The sequence below is a fragment of the Triturus cristatus genome, chromosome 7 (genome assembly GCF_964204655.1).
Source record: "Triturus cristatus chromosome 7, aTriCri1.1, whole genome shotgun sequence".
Classification (NCBI taxonomy): Eukaryota; Metazoa; Chordata; class Amphibia; order Caudata; family Salamandridae; genus Triturus; species Triturus cristatus.
The window spans coordinates 1,768,072,773-1,768,094,569 of NC_140590.1; the positions used below are offsets into that span (position 1 = coordinate 1,768,072,773).

Genomic DNA, 21,797 nt, shown 5'->3' on the forward strand with positions numbered 1-21,797 from the left:
ACCTCATTGCTTAGGGAGCTATTTATTATCTTGGTCCATAGAGGGTCAGGGCTTGGTTGAGACTCTTGGGTAGAGAAGCCGGGAGAGAGTCTGCTAGGTGAGAGGAGAGCTTGGCTTTCAAAATCATCATTAGATGTCCTTTTTCATGAGTAAGTTGAATGTCTTTCAGCTCCTGTGAGTTGAGATAGGTTCCGAGATTTTTTTGCAAGATGAGGGCTCATGAAAAGAGGCTGACCCTTGAGAGTCTGAGTAGACCGAAGGAGTGTAGGTTCCCTCCTTTGTGATGGGAGAGATTCCTGTGGAAGGCTGAATCTGGTGACCAAGCAAGATGTTAAATCTGTGTTATTTTGTCATTGAAGAATTTCACGAATTGTCACAATGTTCTTTAGTGACATGAGGACTATCTCCTGCTGGCTTGGAGGTTTTTTGTTTAATGGTGCTTAAAAGTTCTTTGTACTTTTTTTTACTTAGTCTAGTGCTCTACCGAAGATGGTTTAGGGACGGTTTTGTTCTCCAAAGTCTTTCTGCAGCTCTGAGTTGCCTTCTTTCGGAGTTAAGATCTATTTGTCTAGGTTAGCTGAAGTCTTTGAGTTATAATGTGCTGTAAGTTTCTCTTTTGTAAGGTTTTCTGTTAGTGGTGGAGGGAACCGTGCCATCCTTCTATCTTTTAGATCAGTCCGAGGAATCTGATTAAGTCCATTAGCAAGTTATCTGAGAGCGAACAGGGGGAATTTCCGTTTGATTGAGCTGGAATTGAAGGATGTGGTGATCTGTCCAGTCAATTGGAAGGATGCTTATCACTTTGTTACCAGCTATGATGATGTCAAAGGTTGCACCTTTGGCATTTGCTTGGCCTTTGCAGAGTTGGATAAGATCTCAATCAAGAAGTGGTGTATGTGGCCTCCAAGGCGGAGGTGAACCTCTGGCTTGCCGGACTCGGTTTCAAGATCGGATACATTCACCAATATTATCAAACACTCTTCATAAATACACTGGAGGCATCTATCTGCCTTTTGAGGTTCACCTCCGCCTTGGAGGCCACGTACTCCACTTCTTGATTGAAGATATGTAGACACTTCTAACTGGCCTAAGGCTTCTTCTCTGGAGATCACTTCCATAAAAGGGATACTTTGCTTTTATTATACACTACTGAATTGAATCAATTGCTGAATATATCCCATTACCTTGTTTCCCCTGAAGAAGCCCTTGCTAGGGTGAAACGCATTGGCTGTTTCACTTTCTACAGCTGCACACAGAGCTTGTGTAAAATGAAGACATACAATGAAACCTACAAATTGACTGCTGAATGAATATTACTTTGTGTACTCTGTAATTTGCTGTTCGGGTGTATTGCCTCTCATCTTCCTTGTTCATGTTTCTAATTGTGGTCATGTGGCAGCTGGCCATTTGAGCTGGGCAATACAAGTACCAGGAACACTACGTGACTAGTCTAGGTAGAGCAGTTGCCGTCAGCCAGGCTGCCTCACTGTCTTTGCTGATGTAAATATATTCATCCAAATTAAATAGAACATAAAAATTAATGCTATTCGCTGACACTTCGACAGGTGACTTTAACTTCTGTCTTTCTAGAGAGTGAACATTGTTGCCTCTTTTGAACCCTATCACAAATTTCTGCATTAGGGCAGCACAAAGCCCAGCCCCGGTTTTTATGCGCTTTCACCGGTTAAAGTGCAATCAGTAAACCTGTTATTTCTTTGGGTTAAACCAAGATTTACAGGCGACACAGTGAGCAGCGTTTGCCTCTTTCTGTTCTGAGCTGTGTTGTCTGAAAATCATACACAAATTCAGAGAAATATTGGGTTAAATGAAAGCAAGTAAGAGAGTGCAAGTGTCTGCAGACAACCGCTCAGCTCTACACTGAGCCAACGCAATGGTTCATGATACAGTCCATTTTGTTTGTAGCAAATATATAGGTTGCATTTCTTTTTTGCCAGCCCCAAGAAAACTTTGTGGGCTTGTCTTCGCTCTATAAATATTAACTCAAAAGCAACATTTGCTATCAAAGGTTTCTGGGTTAAAAGCCCTGTAAATAGCACTTTCACAGTACTAGAGGTATCAGCTTTAGAAGGATGAAAGGCCCGAATCAGACATGTCAGTAGCTGGCTCTGAGACCCATAGGATAAGCACTAATTTTGGCATTGAGCAGATAAGCCCACCTAATAAAATCCTATTGAAAGTCTGATACACCTGACTGCCTCATGCTATTAATTGTGTTTAATCAATATTTGAAATCCACTGTAACCTTTCTTTTAATTTCTTCTCTAGCTGGAGCTCACTGTATGCCATCTTGTCCTCTAAACTGGCAACAGCGTGAAGGGAAGTGCTACTACTTTCCGGAAAAAACAGATGAGAAAAGCTGGAGCGTGAGCCATGAAGACTGCTCCTCCAGGGGCTCCAGCCTGGTGGTGATAGAGGACAAAGCTGAGCTGGTAAGGCATCAGTGGCACAGGAGCAGGCAGAGCTGGTAAGGCACTAGTGATACAGGAGCAAGGCATCATTGATACAGGAACACAAAGCTGGTAAAGCATCAGTGAAACAGGAGCAGGCAGAGCTGGTAAGGCATCAGTGATAGAGGACCAAGGCAATAGCTGGTAAGTCATCAGTGATACAGAAGGAGACAGAACCGGTAAAGTACCAGTGATATAGAAGCAGACAGAACCAGTAAGGCATCATTGATACAGAGGAAGGCGCAGCAGGTAAAGCATTATTGATATAGGTGTATGTAGCGCTCCCCAGGCCTCAGTGATCCTTTGCCTGCATTTAGCGACAGTACCAGGCAGAACTGTAAGGCATCCATGATAGAGGCGAAGAACAATCTGGTGTAGTTCTCTAAATAGCTTATTCTCAGCCCAACTGGGGTGCAGCAGTTTCAAAGCATTACTGTAAATGTAAATACCTTTAATGAACATTATGTATTACAATTCACAGCACTGAAGTGTGAGAACACAAGAGAACTTAAATTCAGAGGTTAGAAAGCATTCCCACACAGAGGGTACAGTGTGGTGACACAAGTGGATGACAGCAAATTGTTTACAACTTAATACTGCCAAGTCAGAAATTCTCGTGATGGGTAGAGACAGTGCCCTCTGGTCTGAACAGTGGTGGCCTGAGAAACTAAAACCAGCACCCCTGCCAAAAAAGGCAGTAAAAAACTTAGGGTTTTGGATTGACAGTGAGCTGTCATTCAATGCACAATCCAAGACCTTAGTGGGATCCTGTTTTGGTCTCCTAAGAGGGCTGAAACCTTTACTTGGCTATTTTGCACCAAAGGTCCGCCAAACTATTCTCCAGGCCACAATTCTATCGAGGCTGGACTACGGTAACTCCCTTTACTTAGGCGCCAATAAATCTTGTATTGCTCGCCTCCAAAGAATCCAGAATGCTGCAGCCCGCTCCCTGCTAGCACTTCCCAAATCGTGTTCTGTTGCGAACCTTTAGTCTAAGCTCCATTGGTTGCCGATAGCGAAAAGAATTCATTTTAAGTCTTTGTGTGTGGCCCATAACATTTTGACACAAGAAGGAGTGCAGATTTTAGCGGATCTGCTGGTCTATTATGTGCCAAATCTCCCTCTGTGATCGGTTAGCTCTGGTTCGGTCTGTACCCCCCGTTTTCAGAGAGCCAGAGCAGGTGGTCGCTCTTTCAGGGTTTAGGCAGCTCACCTCTGGAACTACCTTCCAACCTCAATTAGAGGACTTCAGAACCATCTGGCATTTCGAAAGGCTTTAAAGACCTGACTTTTCCCAGCGTAGGTTACTCACCATGTTCTTGTGTGGTCTATTGGCTCTTGTTTAGGTAGCGCTGGGATGCCCCGTCACTGGGGCAGCTATGCACTGTATAAATTCGAATAATAATAATAATAATAATAAGTGAAAAACGTCAAGAGAAGGCAGTTGAGCAGAGTGGGGGAAGGAGGAATTTGCAGATTTGTAACTTTGGAGGTGGGCTATAATAAGATGATAAAAGGTGTAGCTTGATATCTCCCTTGACTAATGATATGCAGAATGCTGTTCTGTTTTGTGTTGGAAGAAGTTTTCAAACCAAGGGTGCATTACCTGAGAAGGAACATTTCATTCTGGGTGTACATGAATCCAGGAATATCAGAGCTGTGAAGGACATCCTTGGACTTCATTGTTGCCAGAAATCTAAAACTCATGTGATAGGCGTTCTGAGTGGGCCCTTCTGGACGCAGCATGAAAACCCAGTAGGGGGGTTTGGATGGCCTGGCGGGTAAACTTGATAAGAGGAGACAGAGATAGGAAAACATAAGCCACCAAAGACAAGGCAGAGTAGGTAAGAATTCATTGATGCTGGGTTAACATTGATGACAGAGCTGTGTAGGAACTGTTCTGTTAAAATGTCCATGTTATCTTTTCTTCAATATAGACACGTATCTAGTGTAAGAATATTGCTGAGGTTTTAAGGACTTTATGAGAATCATCCTATTCATAGGACACCCCCGCGCCGCACGGCCACCAGCTGTCGCGTGTGCCCTCCGCCTGCCTGCCGCTGCTCTCTGCCTTCCTGAGCCTCCCGCCTTCGGGCCACGCCCCCCCGCCGCCGCTCGTTGTCTCCCGCTTCCCTGCCGTTCTGTCGCTTCGCCTGATTTGTACTGTATTTTTTTGTTAGATACTTGCTCTCCTTGCTAAGATTGTTGCCCCCCCCTGTACTGCTGTCCCCTGCGCCCACCCGCCCCGATCCCCGCTTCTCGCTTCCCGCCGCCGGGAGTGTGGACACGCCCCCTTCCTCCCCGCTCCCGCCTCCCAGCTGCTCCTCCCTCCCTGCACTTGGCCATAAATGGCGACCGTGCAGCGCAGGTGAGTGTGACCTATTCATAGGACACCCCCGCGCCGCACGGCCACCAGCTGTCGCGTGTGCCCTCCGCCTGCCTGCCGCTGCTCTCTGCCTTCTTGAGCCTCCCGCCTTCGGGCCACGCCCCCCCGCCGCCGCTCGTTGTCTCCCGCTTCCCTGCCGTTCTGTCGCTTCGCCTGATTTGTACTGTATTTTTATGTTAGTTACTTGCTCTCCTTGCTAAGATTGATGCCCCCCCCTGTACTGCTGTCCCCTGCGCCCACCCGCCCCGATCCCCGCTTCCCGCTTCCCGCCGCCGGGAGTGTGGACACGCCCCCTTCCTCCCCGCTCCCGCCTCCCAGCTGCTCCTCCCTCCCTGCACTTCGCCATAAATGGCGACCGTGCGCATGCGCAGCGTTGACGCGCAGCGGGCGCGCCGATTGTGCGCCGAAGGTGCGCCAAAGGTAAGCCCGTCTGCGCCCGTCCGTGCCTGGCCCGCGCCCAGTGCCCGAACCCCTGGCCCCCGAGGACCCCAGCCCACCTGCCAGACGTACAACGCCGCCACCCTCAACGCACTCAACACCGGCCGAACCCCGAGATGCCACCAAGCCACCCCGAGACGCACCCACGTACCCTTCAGCTGCCACTCCTGCAAGTTCACCTGCATCCGGACCTGCCCCGCGCCAGCACCCGCCAAGCCGAACACCAGCAGCAACCACCTCAAGTGCATCCTGCTCCACACCCGCTCCGTCCACAGACACGCCATCGAACTCTGGAACCTCCTCGACACCACATCCCCAGACGTTGCCTTCCTCGCGGAAACCTGGATGAACGACTCCTCAGCGCCCGACATCGCCATCGCCATCCCAGAGGGATACAAGATCACCTGGAGAGACCGCGACAACCAGACTGGAGGAGGCATCGCCATCGTCCACAAGAACACCATCCGCATCACGACCAACACCGACGACACCCTGACTACCGCCGAACACCTACACTTCCAGATCCACACCGACCCCAAGACCACCCTCAGAGGCACCCTGATCTACCGACCCCCGGGACCACGCACAACACTCAGCGAAGACATCGCCGACTTCATCAGCCCGCACGCCCTCCCCTCCGCTGACTACATCCTCCTGGGGGACATCAACTTCCACCTGGAGAACAACAACGACCGCAACACCACCACCCTGCTCGATAACCTCGCCAACCTCGGACTCAAGCAGCTGGTGTCCACCCCCACCCACCTCGCCGGACACACACTCGACGCCGTCTTCTCATCCAGCAAAGACATCGCCTTCAGCCACGCCACTGGACTCCACTGGACGGACCACAGCTGCGTCCACTTCACCTTCAGAAGAACCACGATCCACCACCACCAGCAACAGGAGGCTCGAAGAAGCTGGAACAAGATCACAGCCGACCAGCTCGCCGCTTCCCTGAGACAGCACCCCCCAGCCAGCTCAGCGAACCCCAGCCAGGCCGCCGACAACCTCACGAAGTGGATCAGCACCTGCGCGGATGAACTCGCCCCACTGAAGACCCCGCCCAACAGACCCGGCAGCAAGAAGGCCCCATGGTTCACCGACGAACTCAAGAGCTCCAAGAAGAACTGCCGAGCCCTCGAGAAAGCCTGGAGAAAGGAGCCAACACCGGACAACATGACCACCCTCAAGCTCGCCACCCGGATGCACCATCAACTTATCCACGCCACCAAGAAATCTGCATTCAAGGACCGGCTGGACAACAACGCACACAACTGCAAGGAACTCTTCAACATCGTGAAAGAGCTCTCCAACCCCAACGCCGGAAACAACTACATCACCCCATCGCAAGACCTCTGCAACTCCCTCGCCTCCTACTTCCACAACAAGATCGCTGACATACACAACAGCTTCATCCCACAAACAACGCCCCCCACGACCGCACCAACGCCCCCCACCACCACCCTCAGCGCCTGGACCCCGATCAACACAGAAGACACCATCCACACGATGAACTCTATCCACTCCGGATCTCCGACCGACCCCTGCCCTCACCACGTATTCAACAAGGCCGACGCTGTCATCGCACCCCACCTGCGAGACATCATCAACACCTCCTTCGACACCGCCACCTTCCCTGAGAGCTGGAAGCACGCCGAACTCAGCGCTCTACTAAAGAAACCAACAGCGGACCCCACCGAACTCAAGAACTACCGCCCCATCTCGCTCCTCCTGTTTCCAGCCAAAGTCATCGAGAAGACCGTCAACAAGCAGCTGGCCGCCTTCCTCGAGACGAATGGATCCCTCGACCCTTCACAGTCTGGCTTCCGAGCCAACCACAGCACCGAGACCGCCCTCATCGCTACCACCGATGACATCCGAGCCCTGCTGGACAGCGGAGAAACAGCGGCCCTCATCCTCCTAGACCTCTCCGCGGCATTCGACACTGTCTGCCACCGCACCCTAGTGCAGCGCCTCAGCAACGTCGGAATCCAGGAGAAGGCACTGGAATGGATCATCTCCTTCCTCGACGGAAGGACACAGAGAGTCCGCCTACCACCGTGCAAGTCAGAGGCCACCGAAGTCATCTGCGGCGTCCCCCAAGGATCCTTACTCAGCCCCACCCTCTTCAACGTCTACATGAGCCCCCTTGCGGCCATCGCACGCCAACACAACCTCAACATCATCTCCTACGCCGACGACACCCAGCTGATCCTCTCCCTGACCAACGACCCCGCCGCCGCCAGAGCCAACCTCCACGAAGGGATGAAAGACGTAGCCGAGTGGATGATGACCAGCCGCCTGAAACTGAACTCAGACAAGACGGAAGTCCTCATCCTGGGCTCCTCGCCCTCCGCCTGGGACGACTCCTGGTGGCCCCCCGCCCTGGGCACCGCACCCAAACCGACAGACCACGCACGAAACCTGGGCTTCATCCTGGACTCCTCCCTCTCGATGACCAGACAAGTCAACGCCGTCTCCTCATCCTGTTTCAACATCCTGCGCATGCTATGGAAGATCTTCCGGTGGATCCCCACCGAGACCAGGAAGACGGTCACCCAGGCCCTTGTCACCAGCCGACTGGACTACGGCAACGCCCTCTACGCCGGAACCACCGCTAAGCTCCAGAAGAGACTCCAGCGGATACAGAACGCCTCAGCCAGACTCATCCTCGACATCCCCCGAAGCAGCCACATCTCCGGACATCTGAGAGACCTGCACTGGCTCCCCGTCAACAAGAGAATCACCTTCCGTCTCCTCACCCACGCACACAAAGCCCTACACGACCAAGGCCCGAGCTACCTCAACAACCGCCTCAACTTCTACGCTCCCAAACGCCATCTCCGATCAGCCAGCCACGCCCTCGCCGCCGTCCCCCGCATCCGAAGAGCGACAACAGGAGGAAGGTCCTTCTCATACCTGGCCGCCAAGTCCTGGAACTCCCTCCCGACCGACCTGCGCCTGACCCAAGACCACCTCTCCTTCAGGAAGAAGCTCATGACCTGGCTGTTAGAGCAGTAGCGGCACCCCCCCCCCCCTAGCGCCTTGAGACCCTCCGGGTGAGTAGTGCGCTTTATAAATGGCTTGATTGATTGATTGATTGACTGTCAGTTTATGTGTGTTAATGTCCATCAATAATGCTAATACCCAGTGACTAGTTGGACACACCAAAGTCAAGCAAACCTCAAACTACCAAATGCAATGATTGGAGGTGCATTGGAATAAAGATTTCAATTCATATGGTGGGTGGAGATGAATTGATGAGATAACAAATGAGTTGTGAACACTCTCCAGCTGCCTCATAATGAGGGCCTGAGTGTTTCATTTGAAACACCTTGCCATGAGGGAGGGCAAACTAATAGCTGATCCCTGGCCTTGATGATGAGGGGCAGTCTCAACAAATCTGTTGGTCATCTGTCTGGAGCTAATGCTTAAATGAACTCCTGCCTTCATCAACAGGTGCCTGAAACTTTCACTTTGTATTGACAAGTTTTATATTATATGAGTAAAGATAAAAGGAAAACACACACACATGCTTCCCCTGATGAAACAACATTAAAAAACAAGCATTGGCTCAGCCAACAGGTTTTGCCTTTGGGACCTTATAAGTGTTTAGCCATGCAGCACATTATTTTGGGTGCTGTGCCACTAGATTGGCATGGTAAATGGCAATGCCTTTTATTGATGTTTTGGTTTTTAAAATATAAATAAAAGGCATAGTCATTTTCAATGGCCAGCCTGTTGGACACTGGCTGATTGTTTTGTAGGCCTGGCCGACCTTAAACCACACCATGAACCTCAGTCAACAGTTCATCTGGGGGGGAAAATATATTAGATAAGACAAAGATACACTTGGCTATTATTTTACAGGCTGCATAAAGATAAACAGGGCTCTGACAATAGTTTTGTTCTTCTCTAGTTCTTTATCTGCAAAGGATATGCTGGTTTATCTGTGTTTTGTAGGAATGTCAATACAACAAGTAACATTACCTCATACAACAAGCCAGGACTATTGGCTTTGTAAATGGCTGTGAGCTGCAATAGATAAATAGGCATAACAATGGCTTCCTGTGTATTTTAAAATAATTCAGTTCTAAAATGACGAGACTGTGAAAGAACTATAACAAGTTTCTTTGAAGTTACATCAAAGGCAGTGAAGGGTGGTACAGCTGCAGAGTGTATTTTTCACCCTGATGGTGAGGGTGAAAATGGAGAGCCTAACAGGTACCCATTTCAGCACCTGCTTTTTAGAACTGCCGGTACTGAGTGCCGGCAAGACCCGGCCCACTTAAAACCCTGTGTACACTATACTGAGCGTAAACTCAACACATTTTGAATCTTCACTAGATCCATCGCATAGAAATGACATCATTTTAGACCCCTTTTTGGTCCAGCATAGAGACTGCTTTAGCTGGGTCGCCAGCCTCATGTTGTCCACAGCGTCATAAAGAAAGCTTAAATATATACGAACATACTTACGCTTTTTATTAGCTGTTGTACCTTGGCAGCTGAACCACTTCTTCACTTTTTTATTTGTGTAAGGTTTTACGTTTATTGCATATGTCTGCACGAAAAGCCGCAGGCTGCTAGCCTGCTGCCAGTGCGGAAAAGTAAAAGGAATAAAATAACTTTCCTGTTCTCTTCTGGCTGCACAATGGAGGCCATAATACTACTGCTGTGTTTCAGTTTCGCTTTTTTGAACTGAGAGCACCACTCCCAAGTGACCAAAAACCATCAAGTGATATTGTCTCGGGATCCGCATAAGCAAATGTTAAGGAAGATGATTTGCGTAGATCAGCGTATGTTTGGTTCTTCTGGGGGTGGGGCTTGAATGTGCACGAAGAGTACGTACTAGTGTATGGATAAGTGTTTACATGTGCATCGCTTCCCTTTTTTGGCTATTTTTTTCGCTCTGTGTACTTTGTTTGGAAAGTATGGAGTATGTGTTCCTCTGAGGTCCCAAGACAACACGAGTGCACTGGCTGGTCCCATTTAGATCTTCCCCAGTAGCTAAGTGTTGTGCTGCCACAACATAGGCAATAAATGAAAAGTAGTATTAGTTTAATAAATGGGCAAGTGATACAGAGGCACACAGCTCGCACTAACTGCCCCATCAGTGGCCTCATGTCGATACCGTAACGCCACACGCTTTGCAGGCTGGCATACCGTAACGCCACACGCTTTGCAGGCTGGCAGGACCTTAAAACCATTATTTGAATGTATTTTTATTTGCGCCCATGCCAATCATTTCGTGTGAATGGTTTTCAGAAGCGTGCATAAGACCATCTCACTTTAACCCATAACACATGCGTTGGACGAAGCGTGGCAGCCATGTTTAACCCTAGTAGGCGCTGGCATACATGCTGCCGACCGCGGCCACTGGAGCGGTCGGCGCCCTAGTATCGCCTGGGCACCGGTCACCCCTCCCCGCCTTTCCCTCCCCCCTTCAGGGGGCGGGGACGCCGGCCAGGGTCTCCCTCCTCTCTCTCCTGCCCGGAAGTGACGTGAAGGGTGTCACTTCTGGGCCTCCTTTGGCGAGGGGGGAGGCTATATAGCCTTCCCCCACCATGCTGGCGACCTCTTGTTTGCCCCGCACGCCGCATTGGAAGGCCGCTCGTCGTCGATCCGTTGTTGCCCCAATCGAACGGTGAGTCTTGCTTGCTATCCTTCCCCCGCCCCAGCCCTGTCCCTGGGCAGCACCAGGTTGTACGGGGCCCTGTGGTCTGGACTGCCACGGGCGGGGGAGGTGCGAGCCTCACGTGTGCCCCCAGGTGGGCTCTAGCCTGGTGTATTGTTAGGGTGCTCGGGCTTGGGGTGCGGCCAGACGTGCGCGAGGTAGGCCCGCGCTGGTTGGGGGGTCGCGGGCCGGTATTGGGATAAAGCTTGGTCTGTATTCGGGCGCGGCGGGGTAGATGGGGTTGTGGTCCCCCCCCAGCTCACCCATCGGACTGGAGACCCCTTGCACCCTGTTCCTCCCTTTCGAGGGGGGCAAGAGCGCAGTACATCGGGGGAATAACGTGCCATCCCACCACGGGCCGCGGCACCCCTTGACCCTGGAGTTGTGTCTCTGGGACCCCTGGGCCACGACAGTCCGGCAGGGGGCGCGGCAAAGTGCTGGTCCCACAGCGAGCACCTGGCCCATGGCCCCCGGCATTTGGGGGTCGGCCGGCCAGCACGCTCGGGATGCTGCCCGATGGCCTGAGCTGCCGAGTATGGGCCGGGTACCGCATTTCGGGCCTCGAGGTGACGTCCGCTTCGTTTGCCTGGGAGGGGGGATCGGAGGTTGTGCGCATGCTTTGCGTTGAGGCCCCGGGTTTAGCTGCTGGCACCTCCGCTTCGTTAGGAATGCGCCTGATCCCCACCGTGCCAGCTTAGCGGGTGTAGAATAGGTGCTATGGCATGCTGATTGTGGCCCGTCGGCCTGACCGGCCGTCCGGTGCCGGCGACTGGGTTTCGGGCCTGGAGGCCGGGCCTCACCGCTTGCCTCAGGATGGGGGCTCAGCTGGGGTGCGCATGCTTTGCGTATGCGAGGCACCGGGCAGCCGCGGGCACCTCCGCTCGTTAGGAGGCCCGCCGGCTTGACCTGCCTTCCGGTGCCCGCAAACGGGCTCCGGGCCTCGCGTCCACACTGCTTGACTCGGGAGGGGGGGGCTCAGGGGGGTGCGCATGCTTTGCATGTTTGAGGCCCCGGGGTAGCCGCTGGCACCTCCGCCTTGGTAAGTGGTCACCTGTCTCCCTCCGTGCCAGCTGGGGGGTGTAGATGGGGGCATAGCGCTCCTACGAGGGTGGGCGAAAATGTGCGGCGCAGGCTTGGTGCTTAAATCCTCCAGACGAGCTCGCGCATGCAGAGAGGGCAAGCGCGCGTCGAGGATGGTCTCGGACCGGGCAGATATTCCGGTACAGCGCTCTAACCCTGGGTAACGGAAACGCCCAGGCAGCGCCACACGCGTGACAAAGTGAGGGAATGCAGACTTTGCTGGCAACGCGCCCGACCTCGGTAGCTAAGCAGGGTCGGGCCCGGTCGGGTGTGGATGGGTGACCGTCTTTGAACACTGGTTTGCAGGCATGACAACACCGGCGTCCTGCCACACATAACTATCGTAGGCCTGTGGGGGTGGAGGGGCGGACAGACCTGCTCCAAGAACAGGGACCGAATGCTGCAACCCCCCCCTTACCCGTTGCGCCCAGGCACAGACGGCCTGTATGACGACCAAAAGTCAACGGGGATGGGCCTATATTTAGGGTGGGAACTTGCAAGGTTAAGAGGCGCTGAGCAGGGGGATGCCGGGCGTTAGAAGACTACCGAGGGGAGAGGGGGCAGTGGCAGCCCGGCCATTTTATTTTGGACGGCGCCCTAGCCCGGGGAGAGGGGGACGCTGGGCACGCTAGGAGGCTGGGTGCCACCCTGCCAGATCAGGTGGCTCAGTGGACTAATGCGTCCATTGCAGGGGCCTGTGTTCGACCTCATGGTCACAAGTTCAAATCCCGACGGGGCCACCCAGCCTTGCATCCAACTGCGGTCAATAAAAGGAGTATGATTCAGATTGGTTAACAATAAACATCAGTTATTCCGCGCAAGACACCCCGTTAGGGGTGAACGTGCTTCCCCCTCCCTTGCCTCACATTTGTTTGTCTTTGCAGCAGCCCAGTGTGGGAAGAGTTGAGAATTGGACGAGGAGCCCAAAGTAACTCTTGTGAGCTGCAGTACCGCTGGCACGCCTGCTGGGCAGCACGCCTGTCGCCCGCGTTCCGCAATTTGTTGAGTAAGTACGGCTTAGACATGGGTGGCCAGAGCTGGTTCCCCGGACCAGGGCGTGGGACTAGAGCACCATGGGGGGATTAAGCATGTGGTTTAAAAATTGTTCCTTCTCCGTCCAGATTGGGAGGCACACGCTCGGAATTCGATGGATAGTCAGGGATCCCCACCGCTTTTTACGATGAGGTCCCAAGTCGAGGAGACCCAGACAGGCATCTCCGACAATTCTCGGATCCAAGACCAAGGGATTGGCTTGGGCCACCGAACTCTTGAGAACCAACAACCCCGCAGACTCTGGAATCGCCAGCGAGGTTCCGCCCGTAGAGCAGGAGCACAGTGACAAAGCAGGCCCCTCTAGGTCCAAGAGGATACGTCGCCCCACAGTCAAAGACTTTCCGGTGGAGCAACCGACTGCGAGGGGCAGGGCCGCTGCCCCCCCCCAGGGCCGCAACCCCCCTCCAGGTGTCCCTGGCTTTGGGAGCTGGACCATCGCCTGCACCTCCCAGCGGCCCTTACCCGGTGGCTTTCGTGACAGCGGAAGACCTTGGTAAGCTCTCTGACACCTTGAGGAGCTTCATGTCGGAGGTCAGAGCGGGCTTAATGCTGGCCAGACCTCCCACTGGTGCCGGGCCCGTTGCTCCCGCCTTCCCCGGGGGGGCTACGGCACCAGCAGTGTTCACACAAGTCTGGGGGGAGGTGGGCAGCCTGCCAGCGCACCCTTGGCCCAGGGGGGAGGACTGGCACCCGCAATCCCCTTGCCCTTGGGAGGACAGCACACAGTTGTGGGGGTCCCCCCGCCGACGACCCATCCCGCTGCCGACACAGCGTCAGACACGGCGGTGAACACACCCAACCCACCCACGGTGGTACCACCGGCGGGGCCACCAGCAGTGCCAGCCCTCGCAGTAGTGCCTAAGCCCTTGGTAACCACGGCACCGCTATTATCTGGTCGCTACTCCCTGGGGTGGCAAGTCCCCTTGGCGGCCAAAGAGGGCATCTGGCGTAGGGAGTTTATTGATATTTTCACCCTACTCATGCATGGGGCTGAGGGAGTTGACACCAGAAAGATGGGCGCCAAGGAGGGCGATAAGAAGGTGCGCTTTCAAAACTGGCCCGAAAAGAACATTGTCACATGGGGCCAAGCCTTCGCCATACTGGGGGCGGTAATAATGGAAAGGTTCCTAGACCAAGGGCCAGGGCTATTTCAGTATGCAAGTGTCATCACGGAGGAGGCAGCAAAGAGCGGGGGTATGGGCTGGTACCGGTATGGCTGTGACTTTAGAAAAAAAAGGGCAATCTGTCCGGAATTAGAGTGGGATCAGCTGGAGGTTATGCTCTGGGTCATCCATATGGGTAAGCACGCAGTGGAAGGGACAGCCAAGCCAAGCACCTCCAATAGTGACAAGAACAAAGAGACAAAGCAGGAAGGGAGGGCACAAACAAGGAAACCCTGTCAGGGGGGTCGGGGGGGGGCCGTAAGCCGGGCTTCAGATTACAGTACAACGGCACCTGCAGGCTGTGCAATGCCGGGTCATGTTCATGGGGCAAGGCGTGCAGGTTCGCCCATAACTGCAGCCTCCTGCTCCAAGCGAGACAGCCCGGGCCAACCTACGGCTAGACAGGACAAGTAAGCACTGCCAGGCCCGAGTCCCTCCCACAACTCCCAGCACCCCTTTGCCTCTCATTGGTAATGCAGCCCCCCTTGAGCCCTGCGAGCTGAACCTTGCCCCTTCCTACTTGGGCAAAGGCCCCTCCCCCATTAGCATTGCCAACCTCCTTCACCTGCTCCATGGGTACCACAACAGCAAAGACGGCACCCTCATTGCGGAAGGCTTTGTGGAAGGTTTTTGCATCCCATACCAAGGCCCCCTAGTGAGCAGGGATGCAAAGAACCTCAAATCAGCAAAGGACCACCCTGAGATAGTTCTGGCTAAAATAAAGAAGGAAGTGGCCATGGGTAGGGTGGCGGGTCCATTCAGCACCCCTCCCCTGCTGCATTTCGTAATCTCCCCCCTAGGGATAGTGCCAAAGAAAGAGCCTGGATCTTTCAGGTTGATACAGCACTTGTCGTACCCGGAGGGGGATTCAGTAAATTTTCAGATGGAGGAAGGGAGGTGCTCGGTGCCCTACTGCTCCCTAGACCTCGCGGTAGACATGATTAGGAGGTCAGGCAAGGGAGCGTGGTTGGCCAAATCAGACATAGAGTCGGCATTCAGACTGCTGCCGGTCCACCCCGAGAGCCAACACCTCCTGGGCTTCAAGTGGCATGGCAAAGTTTTCTATGACAGATGTATGCCCATGGGCTGCTCATTGTCTTGCGCGTACTTCGAGGCTTTCAGCTCATTCCTTCAATGGGCCCTAATGAGCAAGTATGGGGTAGAGAGAGTGACCCATTACCTTGACGATTTCCTGTTCATCGGGGGAGCTGACATGCAGGAGTGCGCCCGAGCACTGCAGTGTTTCCAAGACTTGGCAAAACACTTGGGTGTGCCTTTAGCACCGGGCAAAACTGACGGTCCGGCGCAAGTCATGATATTTTGAGGCATTGAGTTGGACACGGTTAAGGGCGAGTCCAGACTCCCTGCGGATAAAGTACAGGCTCTGCGTCAGGCAATTCACATTTTGCTGGAGAGGGACAAGGCTACCCTGGGTGACATCCAATGCCTGTTAGGAAGACTTAACTTTGCAGCCAGGGTCATCCCCATGGGGAGGGTTTTTGCTCGTAGACTAGCAAGGGCAACTGCAGGGGTGAAAAAGAAGCACCATTGGGTCAAGTTAGGTACAGGTTCGAGGCAGGACCTCACCGTGTGGGACGACTTCCTCTCCCAGTTTAATGGAACGGTGATATGGCGGGAACCATGGGTGGACAGTCAGGAGCTATGCCTATTCACGGATGCCTCTGGTAGGGAGGGCTTTGGGGCAATCCTGGGGGAAAACTGGTGTGCTCAGGAGTGGCCCAATGCCTGGCACAGGCGCAAGATCACAAAGAACATCACGGTACTTGAGCTGTTCCCCATCGTAATTGCTTTACACCTTTGGCCTGAAACCCTGTCGGACAGAAAGGTCCTATTCTGGTCTGACAACATGGCGGTCGTCCAGTCCATCAATGGGCAGACAGCCAGGTGCCGCCTTGTGCTATGCCTGTTGAGGGAACTAGTTAGGATCTGCCTGCGCGCCAATGTGGAATTCAGGGCTAGGCACATTGAAGGTGTAAAAAATGTGGCAGCTGATGCTCTTTCTCGTTTTCAGTGGCTCCGCTTCAGGGAGGCCTGGCCGCGGGCGAGAGCACAGATGACCCCATTCCCGGCACACCTCTGGAGGATCCTGCAGTGGGACAGCGACTGAGAACCAAGGGGGAGAGAGCACTGGCCCCAGGCACCAGGAAACGTTATGGCACACACATGGCCACCTTCAGGACTGTGTCCCTTTCACTGGGCATTTCGGCTGCACCAATAGAGAGGAGAGTCCGAGCATTCGTGGTTTGGGCAAGGGAGCAGGGAAAAAGCCACTCATGGGTGGGTAGCCATCTGGCGGCGGTGAGCCACGATACCAGGCAGTCGGGGGGGTCCAGATCCAAGGAAATCTTTCGCCATAAGGGCCGCTCTCAAGGGGTGGGCTAGGGACGAGCCCAGGGTGCCGGACAATAGGGCCCCCATTGATTTTAACATCCTCATGGGAATGCTGGGCACGCTAGTGGGGGTTACCTATTCAACATACGAGGCCACCCTTTTCTCTGCTGCTTTCTGCTTGGCCTTTTTTGGCACATTCCGAATTAGTGAGCTGGTGGCCAGGTCCAAGACCGAAAATTCAGGGGATGCCTTAGGCATTTCAGATGTGTCCATCACAGACACTCTGACCATTCGACTCAGGAGGTCAAAGACTGATCAGACTGGGCTTGGGATTGACGTGGTTCTCAGGCCCCTAGGGGACCCCAGGTTTTGCCTGGTCCACTGGGTTAAGGAACTCCTGGTGTGTCGACCCCCTGCCCCGGGCTACTTGCTGGTGCATATGGAGCAGGCCCCGGTGACCAGATATCAGATAGAAAGAATGATCAGGGCCAGCTTGTCCAGGGCAGGTTTGCGTCAGCCGTAGAAGAGATACTCCTGTCACTCATTCAGGATCGGGCGGCCACGGCTGCTCACATGGCAGGTTTGGAGCCTGCTAGGGTGAAAAAGGTGGGGTGGTGAGAGTCAGACTGTTACAAACGGTACGTTCGCCCGTGAGGTGTCTTGCTAATTCTTCAGTGTGCAGTGATTTGTAGTGGCATTGATTATTGCGTGTATAATTTACAGAATTATTAAATGACCAGGAGTGTAAACCTCGTCTCTTGTTTTACTAGGGCGACCGGTGTGGGTGATCGGGCATTCATTTATCTACAAGGTGGCACAATGGGCATCGCACTGGAACTGGATGAGGCACTTCCCACAGAAATAGTTTGAGTGGATGGGTTTCCCTGGCATGAGATGGTGCGAGCTCCGGAACAAGCTGGAGCAGAGAATGGTCGCACAGGGGTCCCCCCCCCAAATCTTAGTGATTCACTTGGGTGGGAATGACCTCATTGCCCTGGGAAGAAGGCTTCTGCTGCAAGCCATGAAAAGGGACCTAGGGGAGATCTGCAAGCGCGTAGGACAGTGCGAGGTCCTCTGGTCAGAGATTATTCCACGCAGAACCTGGCGGGGGGCCAAATCAGCGGGGGCAGTAGAGCATTTCAGGAGGTGCCTCAATGGCGCAATGCGCAAGTTTGCGGCCCAAAAGGGCTTAGGCTTTATAAGACATGAGATGATCAAAGAGAATGTGAAGGGGCACTTTGACATAGATGGGGTGCACTTGTCACCAGTTGTCATGGATCTATTCCTCTTAGACCTGAGCGAGGTGTTAGAGATGAGAAGTTGCAGGTAGGCTACAGCTGTGGTGGGGGGCCCTGGCGATGACGGGGGCCACCTCCAGAGCTGTGGCAGAGTTACAGGGTGATCTGGAAGCAGGCCGGTACCAAGGGTACCTCTGCGTGGCGCCATAGGGGGTACCAGAGTCAAATCCGAGGAGCCTCATGGGAGGGCCTGGAAGCCGTGTCTGCGCCCCGCTAGTCCTTCGGGCGGTTGTGGACCTGAACAACTGGGGGTTTGCTATGCGACGCTCCGCCCCGTGAAGGGGCGTGAGTAGAAGTTACCAACGGTCACGTGATCCTGTAAGAGAATCACTTGGACAGCAGCAAAGGCGGGGTTAGCCCCACTGCTGCCCGGCTCATCAGGCGGGCAGGCGGCCCAGTTGGTTGCCTGCCCTTGGATCGCCCGTAAGATAACCCACCTATTACATAATGGTGTATGTAATAAACCTGCAGTAATTTCTACCCAACCAAACAGTCTGTGTGTGTGTTGTTTTGGGTATGTATTCTTGTGGAGGGTGGACTGTGGGGTGCCAATAGCAATACTAAGCGATGAACAATGTTGTGGGCCAGCTCAAGGCACATGTGTGCACGCTTGTGACAACAGTGGTCTGTCTGTTTTGCACCAGTTGGGTGCACGCGCCCCTGTTCCCAGAGCGCCTCCACATCCTCGCGGTTTTGCTCACCCACTAGAGCCCTGCCATCCTGCAAGCGCGGTTTCGTGACACTTGTAACAAGTAGTACTGCCAGCATTCGCAACGATGCTAGTTATATCGACCTCGAAGGATGAAGGGTCGTAGCAGCAACTATGTGCATTTGTCCTCTGAGCAATCCCTATCATAAGTGTTCGGGCGCTTACTTAATCGAGTCTGTGGGTTTAACGGAAGCTTCTAGAATCATTGGCGAATCCATCCTTTGAAACATATTCTTTGTAAAAGCATCCAGCCTGGTGGAAAACATTTGCAAACTGGGATATTTTGTCTTTCATGTTTGTACTGCTCTTGTGGAAAAAGGGAGAAGTGCTGATGACGGAAACTGCACGCCTCGGAGACAAATGGCTTGTACTTCCACTTGTAAGTGTATTTGGTTCATTCTGTGATTGGAAACGTATCCCACTTTGTGAATAAATGTTAATGTCAATAACTCAAATTCAACCTTTAATAAACATGTGTATCCCTTGGTTGAATTAAATAATGTAATACGTTGTAAATGATCAGTGAAATACCGAACAAATACTAAAAATTGGGATGTTTTGCTCTTTCTGGCCAAACAGTTCCCCTACTTTTTTTTCCCCACTTCGACCACTGAGCCTGGTATGTGTGCCCACGAGGGTTGTATTAGCCACACCCATCAAATGGCGCCTTCGCCCTAATACAGCGTCTAACACTGCACGTCGATTATCCTCTGCTGTTTACTCCCAGCCGATACAATTTTGGAAAAGGACTTGTGTGTATATGGCTGCACACAGGCGCGCAACACCCATTGAACTCAAAGGGCTTCAGCACCCCCCCCCCCGTTGTGTGTGGCAGCCCGGGATGAGACAGCTTTCCGGGCACACACACAGCCGCACCCGAGCACTTCACAGGTTTTTAAAAGACCATTTGCATGTTAATGAGGCCTTGCTGTTGTTTCACCCCTTCTAAGGGCCCCTGCAGCTCCACTCTACCTATTGCTTAAAGATTCAGCCCCCCCCGCAAAATCAGCTCCAGTCTGCATATTGTTTAAAGATTCAGCCCCCCCCTGAAGTTTTTTCTTAGCCCCCCCCTCCGAAATTTGGCTCTAGTTGCGGCTCTGGCTGCACAAGATGTCTGTGTGATTACACCTGGAATTCTGCATACGTCTTTGTGCATGGACATGCTTCCTGTTCAAATCTCTGCAATTATTGGTGTCGCTATCGGCTTACAAGTGGTTTAGTGTAGGTGTTCCTTCGTTGGCGACGCATGTGCATCTTTCTCAAGAGTGTTTACATGCACGCTGGTACCTGTTAATAATTCTGTTGACACCTCGGTGAATAAGAGCGTCTTGGTATTTAAGTTTCAGGTGTCTGTGGTTTGTGTACATCTGTGCCAGGTGTGCTGGGCAGGAAGTATGTGTGCGCACGCCTCTGTTTCTATGGACACAAAATGATTGAACGAGTGCATGCATCTGTGGAAGAGGGGCATGTCGACAACATGTATCAATGGCTTCTTTTGGAAATGTGCTTTTGAAGTCTGCTGTGATGTGTGACACGGACAACTTCTCTTGGGAGGGCCAGTGTATAGCACACTGGAAGTGCAGCAGTGACGACGCATGCTCCACAATCAGCCCTTTCTTTGCGATTCATAAAAAATGCACAGCCGTGTTGCTACTACTACTTGGCTGGTTAAATGCCTGTCTCACAGCAGCCTGCGATTATCTCTGGTCGGTGACGTGGCTTGTGCCCGACCCTCCCGGGTCCGCCTCCGCCTGGCATCCGAGGTGCTGAATATGCAGCAGGCTTGAGCGGCACCCCTCCCTCCTCCATAGGATACTCTCCACGGCTGCAGAAGGAGCGGGGCTGCAGCGTGAGCTAGGAATAATAGGTCTTATCAAGGAGTATGCAGAGCGCGCTCAGGAGCCAAGCAAAGACATGGAATTACTAGGGAGACAGACACCGACCGCGCCCAGGGAGAAGCGCTGGTGGCCGTTCATGGACGGTGACTTGGTGCCAGGAGACCTTGGAGGATGCACGGGGGTCTGCTCGGGGAGGAGATGGCTTTTGCCCCCCCGAGGCACGGGTGGCTGTTGTTCATCACCCCCCTGAGTGTCCTTGCTCTGCGCCTGGCTGCTGAGCAGATAGACAAGCGTGTGTAAAAAAACAGCAAGTTTGACGAGGAGAGGAGGAGGCAGCAGGGGGAGGAGAACTGTGCCTGTTTCCCTTGCGGGAGCGAGCAGAAACCATCTGTTAATTACAAACAGATGGTTTAGAAAGCTCGCTCCCGCAAGGAAATCGCCAAACGGGCACGCGTTGCCATTGAAAGCAATGCAACGCATGCACGTTTTTGGGCAAAAAAGCGAACCGATTACTAAAGGTCTCTCCTATGCAACGCATGCGCGCTGAATAGGTGAGACCTAACAAAGGTGCCAATTACATTGTTGGTCGAATCGCAACCGATGGACTGTGGGTTGCGATAGAACCAACATATTTACATGCAGTCAGCCTGCCACATTATGATGCAGCGGGTGGAAGCATTGGGTGGAGGGACTGTCCGTGGTGCTTGGACGGGCTCAAGGAGCCCATCGGTGCATTGGAGCACACCATAATCCCCCAATATTGGTAGAGCAAAGCTTGGCTCCGCCATCTGGATTATTATGGAAGTTTCCAATAGTCTAGTCACTGCATGGTGCCTGCCACACGGTGCAGGGATGTTTGCCAACTTCCATTCTGCAATGGAAGTTTGTGCTGCAGGCCTATTCTACCCACTGCACAAGCTTCTATTGTAGAAGGGATGTTTCAGCCCGACCTATGGGCAATCGCATCCAAATTAGGCAGTCAGAACCCCCACCCAACATCGTAATCAGGCCCAAAGTTTCTACATGAAGTATAGGTTGGCCCTCGGAAATACACATTGATGACGTCTTCTGTACTCTATCTAATAAAGGCAAATCACTGAGCTTGAGGATTAATAATACTCATCTTTTCATATCTTCACAAAAACACACTTCAGAAACAATTTGAGTCATGCCTTGATAACACTTAAACCACTCCTACCAACCAAAGAACTAGCACCTTGTTGCCAAATAGTAATAATCCGGCCAATAGTACTTTATCTCTGCTGAATGAAATTAGAAATCCCACTTCAGCAAGGGCATCCACCACTCTCTCTACCTCTCAATGCGAGCCCT

At 53.0% G+C, this 21,797-nt stretch overlaps 1 protein-coding gene across 1 annotated transcript in view; it reads left to right on the plus strand.

The window, feature by feature from the left end:
• LOC146813028 (uncharacterized) overlaps positions 1-21,797 on the plus strand; it is a 120,985-nt gene that overhangs the window by 41,767 nt on the left and 57,421 nt on the right. The window contains exon 4 of the mRNA XM_085614673.1: positions 2,287-2,450. Coding sequence (XP_085470799.1) covers positions 2,287-2,450 — 164 coding nt within the window. The remainder of the gene's footprint in view (positions 1-2,286; positions 2,451-21,797) is intronic.